The sequence below is a fragment of the Parus major genome, chromosome 6 (genome assembly GCF_001522545.3).
Source record: "Parus major isolate Abel chromosome 6, Parus_major1.1, whole genome shotgun sequence".
NCBI lineage: Eukaryota > Metazoa > Chordata > Aves > Passeriformes > Paridae > Parus > Parus major.
The window spans coordinates 30,075,320-30,087,325 of record NC_031775.1 but is presented as its reverse complement, the minus strand read 5'-3'; the positions used below and the strand labels follow the sequence as shown (position 1 = coordinate 30,087,325).

General features: G+C 43.3%; 1 protein-coding gene across 1 annotated transcript in view; it reads right to left on the bottom strand.

Annotated features, from left to right (window-relative positions):
* Positions 1-661: 661 nt before the first annotated feature.
* The window catches only part of HTRA1 (HtrA serine peptidase 1), a 31,929-nt gene continuing 20,584 nt past the window's right edge, over positions 662-12,006 (bottom strand). Inside the window, exons 4-9 of the mRNA XM_015633304.3 lie at positions 7,545-7,739; positions 6,831-6,863; positions 5,529-5,643; positions 5,250-5,307; positions 3,749-3,844; positions 662-1,395 (exon numbers count right to left, since the gene is read on the bottom strand). Coding sequence (XP_015488790.2) covers positions 1,227-1,395; positions 3,749-3,844; positions 5,250-5,307; positions 5,529-5,643; positions 6,831-6,863; positions 7,545-7,739 — 666 coding nt within the window. The 3' untranslated portion in view covers positions 662-1,226. The remainder of the gene's footprint in view (positions 1,396-3,748; positions 3,845-5,249; positions 5,308-5,528; positions 5,644-6,830; positions 6,864-7,544; positions 7,740-12,006) is intronic.

Here is a 12,006-nt window from a genome sequence, read left to right as displayed (position 1 = left end):
ATGACTGTCATCAAAACTTGTCTACAGCCCTTGGATTTATTCTCTGAAACACATGTTTCAACAGAGGAAAGAAAAGGCAGCTTAGCCTATTGTTTACCCAATGAATAATTACCTCGTAATTAAGTGTAGTTGATTGCTCCCCTTCACAGCAAGACAAACCCACTCACCACCCCCAAGCTTCAAGGGCATCAATAAGCACATGTGTAAAGATTAATATATCCCAATATCCCAGAGTCAAACCCATACACACACCAGCACTCCAGATTTGGATAAACCAAGCCTGTTTCAAAGAGCTTCAAGCCAGGTCTAAATGGTTGCAGACATCCTAATATCTGAACCAGAATGGTATGGGATCTGTGATCCACCATGTGGCAATGTCTACAGTGGGCAAACAGATTCCAGGCATTGGTGAAGAGGTAATTAAAACTGTAAGGAAAATGCATCAACATCTGGAAGACATAGGCAATATGACAAATTGAACCCAGCCTTGCTGAGGAAAACAGATGCACAAAAGCACAAATACAAGGCACATACTGAAAAATAAGTCATGTGATTAAATGATGATTAAAAGGAGACCATCAGGACAAATCCTCCCAGGCAGATGTGCCACTTAAAGAAAACCACTCCACAGGGGGAAGCAAAATGAGTCACTCACAAGAAGTACTGTTGAATTCTTTTAATAACACTAGGAAAATATCATAGTATTAAAGTCCTGCACGGGATCCTCGGGAGGTTATTTGGGTTGGGATTCCTTTTGTGTTCATAAACCAAACTTTGTTTCCCAATTGTGTTTCCTTTTAAGCCAACTACTCCTTTACAATGGCATTTCCAGTTAAAAGACAGCTAACCTATAAATACCTGAATGCCACAACACACATTGTGTGCGTGGGTTTTGTTTTGTTTGCTTCTTAGCGAAAATGACGGGAAATCTACTCAACACAGGGAAGCAAACGTCGATTCGTTACGCGGGGGATGTAAAAGCCAGTAAAGAGTACATTGCATACATAATACAGAAGGAAAAAAAAAAATTATCATCTGGAGTATGTGAAATTACACAGATTTTGCACCTTAAACCTAGTAGAAGTTACTCTGTTGGCCAATACTAATCCACTGAACAAGCAGAATGTTGGTCAGAAGTCTAACATTTCCTGTACCAGCACAGAGAGAATATAAGCAGTCCATTGCTGTTAAAAAGAAAAAACATGAAATCCAGCTCATGTTTCTAGTTAGGGATCGATTTCTTCGGGAACTACTGTTAACATAACATCTTCGTTGCCCCTGCGCACAACCATGTGCAACGTACTGTCCTTTTTAATAATGTCACTGACATCACTGGCTGAGCTTATCGACTGTCCATTGATGCTTATAATCACATCGTTGTCCTTCAGGCCACCACTGAAAATACAAAGCAGCAATGTGTTATTATAATTGCAGTTTTATTTTCAGGGAAAAAAATAAAAAAATATCACTGGATTGTTTCTATTTCCCACCCAACAGCAGCTGTGCAGACATGGCAGACATGAGCAGAGCAATCAGAATTTATGAAGCAGTGAAGATTACAATGAAGTGCAGAAACCTCAGGATCTGATGGATGTAGAAGTTTGATTAATCCCATATTTCACTGTCTTCAAAGGAATCCATTATTGCAAATAGCAGTTAATTCTGCAATAAAGATCCTAGGTGTTGATATCTGTCTTCTAAAATAATTGCAACAAAGAAGATTCATTTTAGAGGGGAGATTTCCCAAGCTTTTGCTCTTGAATACATAGAGAAGCACCCTGAGTGGCACTGTGTGCTGATGAGGCATTTCAGTCCCTGTTCTCCATACACAGCTTACTGGCAGCCACTTCACCCACCCTTCATGTTTTAAACCTGAGCACAGTAACACATGTAGCTATCTAGTTCGGTCACCAAAAATTAACTGTGTTCTTCCTCTGCTGCCCATAGCAGCCAAAATCCCTTTTTCTGACCTCAAAAATGGAGCCTTCCTGACTCAAAGCAAGACGGGGCAGAACCAGGGCCATGTCTCTCCCCAGGCTGGCTGGAGCTGCTGCCAACACCAAGAAAGGGCTGGTGAGGGATGCCACAGACCACAACATCTTGCCCAGTCTTGCACAACGATCTGGCTCCAAGTTATGGAAAAATTAACCAGGACAGATCAGACATGATTCAACCCTTCACAAGCATAATCCTTCAGAAAACCACAGACCACTCATCGGCCTCTTCCACCCACAGAAGGCGCCTGACACGAGTGTCTCCTGCAAGCAGGATGCCCTTGGCCAATGTTTGCAACAAATCTGGTCTCCTGCAGAAGGCATGGCTCAAAACATGTTCACAGAGGAAGTCATTCCATGGTTTTTCATGCAGCCTCTCCACGTGACTCATAGCCAGGATGGGTGACTCCAGCTCTGCTCCCACCAGCACATCTACACAACAGTGCTGGAGAGATCAGCAGAAGAAGGAAAGCCCTGGGCAAGGGCACTGGGAGTGGGGGGACAGAGCCAGCCTGGGCTGCATTTTAACTGCCAGGCCAGCCTTTGGATGGAGCACCTTGATTTGGGTCTGCCTTCACATTAGAAGGTTACACTGCCTCACATTTTTTCTCTCTCTCTAAATCTCCCACTCTCTGCTATTACCCACATCCTAAAATGACTTTTCTGCAGCTTCAGACTGAACCTGAACACCAAGGCAGCAATTCCAGCCTTGGAATATATACACTGAAGTAGCCAAATCATCCCTACACATTACAGACACTGACCAGTGCTCTGCCTGAACCATCTACACAGCAGTAATTCAGAGAACACTCTGGACAGCTGTCACTGTTTATCTTACACCCAAACTGCCAAAAACACACCTTCCAACCATCCTTGCAGCCTTCCTAAGAGGTAATGTATGCCTGCCCCAAGCAGCTTTCTGCCTACATGCCTTTGGTGCCAAATAAGCCTCTTCGTTGCCACAAAGATTTACTCCTCTCTTAAATTACTGCTAGCATCAGAAAATGAAAAAGGTTTCCCATTTCCTGCCCTGGATTACTGAGCGGTTTCCTATCAAGCAAACCCTGAGAGGAAGGTGGCTCCAGCAAAGCCAGCCAGTGACCACAGCCCAGCTGCCAGGCTTCAGCCAGACGTGGCACCAACCAGCAGGGCAGCTCCTGAGCAAATCCTGAGTAATGGCAAGAAAAAAAATCAGTTGTCCAAACCCAGCAGCTCTTCCAGTAATGTAACTGCTGACAAAGCCCTCAAATGGAAGAGCATCTGCTGCCAAGAGAGGATTTCAGCCCCAAGGTGTGCCAGGGGAGCTGGTGGGTTTGGCCAACGCTGAGGTGGACGCTTCTTCCAAGGTGGACCCAAAGCTTCTCGCTCGCTCTCCTGCAGAGTGACCAGCAGGGCCAGGAGAGTGTGTAGGAACAAAAACCTTTATTCAGCACTGGCATTGGTACAGCAGATGCCTTGGAAGCAACTGCTGAGAAAAATGGAAAAGGAGTTTTCACACCCCCTGAATCCCTGCCCTTTGGCCTGGAAGGCTGACGGGGCTTCCCTGCAATACCCCGATCCAGTTACAATATTGCCCATCAGGGACCAGAGCAAAACCACAAACCCACTTCCAGCAGACAACCTAATAGCAATCAGATGGCCATAACCTTGTTAATTTAGCATAATGAAGAAAGCCAGTTAAGCAGGAAACAGCCTCCATCGCTACCCCCTTAAGTCAGTGGCAGTGGTTTGGAGAAAAAAGTACTTCAACCTACGCTTCAGCTGGTGTTTCTGGAATAACTTCAATGACATAGGCCCCAGAGACAACATCAGGGAAGTCTTTATGGCGATCCTTCAGCTCTCTAGCTTTGCTGAAAAATGAAGAAATAGCAAAAAAAAATATTTTGTCAAGACAGGAAAAAACCCCCCCACGCATTTTACTGAAGTCACTTAATAACCAGGAGCTGAGGTGTTTTGCACACAGTGGTATGTCACTTCAGCATTCATTTTAATCCCTAGATGTACATTTCAGGAATTATTACACTTTTTGCATGCATACAGCTTTTTAATGTCTATTTCTGCTAAAGGCAGTCATTTCAATAGATACAGACAGTCAGAGTTAAAACATTTCAAAGTTTTACAACTAGCAGATTGTAGAATCACAAAGTGGTTTGGGATGGAAGGGACCTTAAACCCCATCCAGTCCCCACTCTCTGCCTTGGCAGGGACACTTTCCACTATCCCAGGGTGCTCCAAGCCCCGTGCAACCCAGTCTTGGACACTTGCAGGGATCCAGGGGCAGCCACAGCTTCTCTGAGCACCCTGTGCCAGGACCTCCCCACCCTCACAGGGAAGAATTTCATCCTAGTATCTCAACTAAACCCTCTCTCTGCCAGTGAGAAACCATTCCCCCTTGTCCTGTCACTCCAGGCCCTTTGTAAATAGTCCCTCTCCATCTTTCTTTCAGGCTTCCTTACACTACTGGAAGGCCACAATTAGGTCAAGCCCAAAGCTTCTCTTTTCCAGGCTGAACAATCCCAATTCTCTCAGCCTATTCTCATGGGAGAGGTGCTCAACCCCTTTGATCATCTTTGGGGCCTCCTCTGGACTGGCTCCAACAAGTCCATGACCTTCCTGTGCTGGGGACCCCAGAGCTGGATGCAGAGCTCCAGGTGGGGTCTCCCCAAAGCAGATTAGAGGGACAGAATCACCTCCTGCAATCCTGAGCACCTGGAAAACCCCAACCCCGTGTGTTTCAATGCTTTGTTCTGCCTGTGGATCCTGCACAAGGGAAAAACTTGTGGATATTTTTACAGGACATGGCATTACCTGCTCATGAGCCTCTTATAGTCTGAGCATGAATAAGCAAGTCCACACAAAAGCTTCATTTGACATTAAGTGAACTGTTTAATGAAAATAATTTGATAGAACTGGAGGTACGCACGCAGCTGCTGTAAGTGATGAGAACATACAACGACATGGATATAACCCCAGGACAGCCGCAGTCACTAGCTATTCTCTTCTGAAGCATTAAGGAGAAGAAAAAGCCAGGAGCTGTTTAAGAACAAGCTCATAGGAGAGTCTAGAGGAGAGTTCCACCAGGTGGCAGACGCAGAGGAGAAGGTGGCAAGGACTGGCTGGGAGCTGTCACCAGCACGCACAGAGACACACGGTGCTGGCTCAAACCTCCCGGGCGCTGCTGCACATCTCCAGCTGGATCCAAAGGCATGCAGAGACCACGCTTGGGAAAGGTGAGGAGCCACCTCGGGTACTTACCTGGGAGTTAGTGACATCATTCGTATGCCAATGTATTTCTTTTTGGTTACAGCCTTTCCTACAAAAAGGAAAACGGGTCTTGATCAGTCGCCCTGACCAAAAGAGCCTCGCAGGCTGTTGGTTTTCTGGTTTATCGCTGTTTTCACAGAATCTTGGAATGGTTTGGGTTGGAAGGGACCCAAAGGTCACCAATTTCCAGCCCCCTGCCATGGGCAGTGATGCCACCCACTAGACCAGGTTATTTTCTTGTTCCCCTTTCCAAGCAGTCAAGTACAATACCTTTAGCTTGTCTGTCATGGGATTCAGTTAGGAACTTCTTTATTTTATCGGATGGGATAGCAAACGAGATGCCTGCTGTAACTTTTAATGTGTTAATTCCAATGACTTCACCATCCTGGAGAAATAAAACAAGCCATTATTAGCAAATATGGAACACCACAAAGAGAAATGGATAATTTCTTCCAAGCAGCCACAAAGACAAATTCACACTTTGTTGCTGGTTTTCAATTTTCTAGAAGTTTTAAGTGTAATTTTTTTGAGTCTATTGATAAAACACTGCCTAGAAATTCTGGAAAATCAATGTGATTATTCATCTTGCTGCAGAACAGGTCAGAACTGGGCAATTCTCTTGCTTGCAGCAGATGAGCAATGAATTCTGCAGCTAATCTGTGTTTATTTCAATAAGCAGCACATAAAGCATGGCACCGACTGCTCCTGAGACACAATTACATAATAACATAAAGAAAAATACAGTTCACCAAAATCAAAAAAGTTTTCCTGGCAATATAGCTCCAAGAGCTTTGGATGAAACATCTCTGATGTCATCTCTTTTGAAACCTCAGCAGTTTCTTTCTCTGGTTCATCCCGAATAAAAACTGTCCAACTACAGGTTTTTTTTTTAAAGTGAAGATTAAGTGACTGAAAGTGTGCTGTGAATTGGGTGGAAAAAAAAATGCCAAATCTCCTCCAAGGCAGAAACTCTGAGTAGTTCTGAGTTTCAGTCTGTGCTGTGCCTCCTGAGGACTCAACCCCTTGTACCCCCAGGAGACCTGAGAGCTCTCACACAGTTTTGCAACCTGCTTCAGTCATTCTACAATATTGGCAAATCAACCCTAATATCCTGAAGCTATGTGGATTTTTTTTTTGTGTGTGTGTATGATTCAAAATGAAAGGGTAGATACATTATAGAAATATTTAGCTGAGTTTCAGTGTGCAAAAGAAAATAATTTCCAGCTGCAGGGTAAACAGCAAGGGCAAACACCTCACTGTAAAATCTGCTTTTCCCTTTTTGCAAGGCTTGAGCAAAAAAACATTACACTTGTTTGAAACTATGCAAACCATAAACATCCTAAATATTGAAATCCAAATGTAGCCTTTTAGCCAACATAAACACAGACAGCTGATTACTAAGAACCATGTGAATTTTGTGTAGTCAGCCAGATATCCAAAGTTCCAAATCACATATCTGGTGAGGGGACTTTGCTATTTTGTTGGTTTGGGTGGGGTATTTTGTTGTTTTGTTTTGTTTTTTTAATTAAAAGCAAAAAGCTCAAGACTAAGCAAACTTGGAGAAAGACTTACCAGATTTACTAGGGGTCCTCCAGAGTTCCCATACTGAAAATAAACATAAGAACACATTTTAATATTTACCTCTTCATTTGTTGCAAGTAAAATATAAAAGAAATTTTTGAAATATTTCTGTAGGACTGTTTCCATTGTCTATTAAATGCATGCAATGGAATGGTCTTAAACAGCCAAACCCATAAATTACACTTTTAACATCACCCATTTTAGCTGAGCTTTGAAAATACTTAGTTTTTCTTCTCCTGCCAAAGTTAAGAAAGCCAAGGTTTTAGTTTTGTTTTCTTAGTGCCACACCAGAAACTGAGATGATTTTAGGACAGCTCTGGGAGCTGTTAGTGAAGATTTCTTACAAGGCCAGGATTTGAAGTACAAAAACCATTGTTTTGCCTCAATGCAGAAACAAACTTGAGTCCTTAAACTAAGCCTGGCTTCTTTTCCAGAAAGATGGACTTTGAGAAGATGTTTATTTGCCAGAGAATACTGTCTCCTCCCTTGCTATCTGCAAGGATTTTGAAGTGAAGGCAGATATCGTGCCTGGTGTGGGTTTTTTAGGGGTTTTAAGTAACAACCAAGTGCTGCTGCTGTGCAGATGTCCAGATCTACGGGGAGAGAAATGCTCCCTGCTCCTAAGGACAGCATCACAGGAGGAATTTTCAGAGCATCTACTGGAGGAGCATGAGGGCTGGAGGCAGCAGCTCAGAGGGGACATACATTGATGATGGCATCTGTCTGGATATAGTCCATGTCAGAGTTGCGCAGCCCCAGCTCCTTCCCCCCGCGCTGGGTGGTGCTGACAATGCCCGTGGTCACCGTGTTCTGCAGGGAAAAGGGACTTCCAATGGCCACCACAAACTCCCCTGGCCTCAGGTCTGCAGACTGACCCAGCAGAAGAACTGGCAATTTACCCTGCAAGTAAAAATAGAACAAAAGAAAAGAGAAGAAAATTCAAATGTTAAGACACCGCTCTGCTGGCAGAAGAAATGTTACGGGAGGATGGATGCATTCACAGGGTAGAGGAAAAGAGAGAGGCTTTTATATCCTCAGGGCTTTTGCTTGTTCTGTTTTCTTTGAGTGTTTTGTGTGGGTTGGTACAGAAACATCCCAGTGAGCATCTGTGCTGCAGTGTGGGCTCTTTACACCGGAGAACTTTTTCCACAACAGGTACCCATTAAATCAAGAACAATTAAAAAGACCAAAGGAATATTTATACTCTGCTCTACAAAGCAAACATCTGATGATACTAGAAATGAGCCACTTCCAACACTTCTTGAAATAATTAGCCAACAGCTGCTGAAGTAAAAATACAATATTGTTTGTGAGGGAACACTAAAGATTCATGAAAGCAACAGCCCAAGAGTTTTAAAGATGCATGTGTACAGTTAAAAGCATTTTACATTCTCTGAAGACACCAGCTAATACTTCATCTTACTTTCTTCTAATGAAGTATCTCTTGTAAATAATTATATTGCCTCCTACATAGTGATGTTTTCCTCTGAAGATGTTAGGATTTAAAGATCTGATGTGATTTTTCTGTTATGACAGTAGAGGATACCATTATCATTATACTTTCCTTTCAAGATCTTGCCTCTAAACATATTAAATATCACATAGTTGAAGACATTCCCACTAAAACATTCTTAACATCTAGCAAACACTGTGTTGTACAGCAATTAAAAATAAAAAAGGGAGGGAAGGTTGGATCCACACACTCTTGCCAATGAATCAAGGGTGTTCTGCAACAGATCATACTTCAAATAAATACTTTTTTTTATTCATCACCTGCCTGTACAATACACATTGAGTGCCATTTGTCCTTTTCTTCACACTTTTAAAAGTCAATCTCTTCACTTACAGTGATGTGACGTGTTTTTAAATACTTTTTGTTTTATCTGTTGTCTAAATGATCCTGACCCTCCCCAGGTAATTTAGCCATGTATTTGACCACGTCATTAGATTATTTCTATTAGCACTAATGAACCTGGACATGTATAAATACAGATTTAGACTTAAGGATTTGGAAGATTAGGTTACTGAACCCAGAAATCAAAACAGAATTCTGCAGGCATTTATCTTTTGCTTGGCAAAGCTAACTTGAACCTAGCTTTCCTCCAAGCTTGACCTACTTCAAAATTTAAAGTTTTGGCAAAAAGGGAAAATATTACATGTTTGATTTGGAAACCCATTGCTGGCTCCTGAGGGGTTTTGTTACCAGCAGTTTGAAAGCCTGACTCAATAAGCCATCCACAGGGACAAAAATTCAGTATTATAAACTAACCCAGATCCCCATCACTTTGTATTTTTTCACCTACAGCCTATTTCAAATATCCTAAGAGACAGACAACACTTTGCAAAGTAGAAAGCAAAAAAATAATGACATCAGTTATCACTATATGCTGCTGCAAATACAGAACTTATGGTTTTAATGTTTAATGAGACTGGTTTTGTGTATCTTTTATCCAGTTTTGTTACAATCCCACCAGGAAAGTTTTACTCAGATGAGCAGACTGTTTCAATAAAATCCATTGCCAGCTCCCAGACAGGATAAGATGGAAACTTAACTTTGGGTCTCCAGACAACAAGAAAATAATTAAACCAATTTCTTGTTCAACAGAGTGAGCTGGAAGAGCAACAGAATAGGCAGCACAGAAAGAAGGCATTTCCACGCCTAGTTCCATTTCAGAGGAATGTTATCACAACCAGCAATGCCCTGTAATTAATAATGATAAAATACAGCCCTTATCTGTGCCACAGCCACAGATAAACCCAGCCAGGGCTGTGGCTTTGCTCTGGGAAGGATCCAGCAGCTCTGCCCAGCTTCTGCAGCACTGCAGAGAAACAGCAGCAGCATCCCTGAAGGCAGCACAGCCCTGGGACACTGCTGGGCACCCCAAGGGACGTGTCCAGCACAGGGGAATCAGGCAGTTGTGATTTGCTGAGCTGTGTGCAACACAAACAGCCCCATATGGGTAATGTTTGGATACAGGGAGCACCCTGGCCCTTCCTCCTCTCACCAGATGCTATTGAGCTGACGTAGCACGTGTTTGCAAGATGTCATTGGTCAAAACCAGCATCTTTTCTTGGCACTGCTTTTCCTTCTTTTAAAAAAAAACAAAAAACCCACACAAAAGACAAAAAGTGGCTTTTGTTTGTATCCCAGTGCACTGAACATGGATACTTTGCAGAGAAAGAGGACATTTATCAGCAAATGAAACATAGACAAGCAAAAGAAAACAGAATAGTTTTTATGTTTCATTAACAGAAAAAAACACCAAGCAGAAATCCAAGAAAAAAAAAATCACAAAAAAAACCCTTAAAAAAGCCCCCAAAATGCCCCCAAACAAAGAAACAAAAAGAAAAAACTGGCTGTGGACAAAGTTAAAAGATTTATACAAAGTTCCTGAATTGTAACAACGGTCACAAAGCCAAAATTGCATCTGGCAGCAGAGAGAAAGTACAGGAACGATCTGTGACTAATACAATTGTGATTGTGCTGAGTTTTCAGGGCTGTGCCTGTACTAGCCAGGCTTCAGTTCAAACTCTGATGCTGGATGGATTGGCTGCAGGTCACCCCTGTGATTCAACTCGCCTTCTGGAAAGTCTGGCTAACCTTTCCCTCGCTAGAAACAAAAATCCACTGCAAAAACCTCCCTGTCCTGCACACATTATGAAACAGAGCTTCAGAGAACGTGTCCTGAATTCCTTGTGATTTCATTTGTCATTTCATGGTGTGGGGCAGAACTGGCACACTGACAGCACTGCATGTAAATATATTAGTGCCACTACAAAAAAGTGTCATGAGGAATTGGTGATGATGAATATATGTGTTGTCATGGCTTTAAATTTGGGAGGTTCTCTCTAAAATAGCTTAAAACATTGCCACACTCAGTATTAAATTTTCCGTTATTAAAACAAAACAAAACAAACTCAAGTGTTTATTTACATTGTACACGTGGTTTTGAAATGAAACCAGTATAAAACCTATCAAAATCCCATGATGGATGGGAAAAACATCCTTCTGCAGTCCCCAGGAGGAGCCCTGGCAGTGCCAGGCAGGCACTCACGGGGTGTTGTAACCAGGATCGTGTCAGAACACCCTCGCTGTGCCCTCACACCCTTCCACTGGCAGCCTCATCCCGAGGAAATTAAGGAATCCTGGCAAACTCAGTGTGAGTTTAGGGCCCTTAATAACTATACTTAATAAATGTGCATTCTTCAATTTTTACATCATGTCTGATGGCTGTCAGGATGACATAAGCACCACTCCAACTCGTGATTCTCCTGCTTTAACTACAGATTTGCCACATCAGTTAATTAAAAGTGCCAGGCAAAGGACCGTGCCTTGCAGCACAACCAGGGGAAGCAGGAACACCCAGCACCCAAACCCAGCTCTCCCAGTGACTCACTGCATGGCCTTGGGCAACACAGAATATCTTTTCTACCCCTGTCTTTTCTAACTCTTCCTCTGATGAAGCCTTGGGGCTCTGCTGGATCCGTGTTTACCCAATAAAACAAATCTGCAGGCAGGCATTCTGCAGGCACACAGAAATAGGACTAAACATGCAAACCCCTAAGTGGCACATGACTCACTGTTTACACCCAGCCAGAGAAGGAGCCATTAATTAGGGTTAATATTTTAAGCCTTTCGCATCCTGAAGGGCTTCAGACGTTTTTATATATGGATTTGACTCAATCCCTGGATAAACACAACTCCCACGACATGGAGAGCTGCACACCACCACAAGAAATGGCTCCATCCAACAACAGGACACAGCTGTTTTGGCACAAGAGGAGAGGTAGAGATCAGCATCATCAGCCAGAGGGACACAGAGAAACATGGAATCATTTAGGTTGGAAAAGACCTCTGAAGTTATTGAGTCAAACCACTAACCCAGCACTGCCAAGGCCACCACTAACCCATGTCCCCAAGTGCTGCATCCACATGGCTTTTAAATCTCTCCAGGAATGGAGATTCCAACACTGCCCTTCTACAAAGGAATTTGTCCCAATATCCCCCCCTGAACCTGCCCTGGCCCAGCCTGAGGCCGTTCCCTCTCCTCCTGTCCCTGTTCCCTGGGAGCAGATCCCAAATCCCCCCGGCTGTCCCCTCCTGCCAGGGACTTGTGCAGAGCCAGAAATTTCCCCTGAGCCTCCTTTGCTCCAGCCTGAGCCCCTT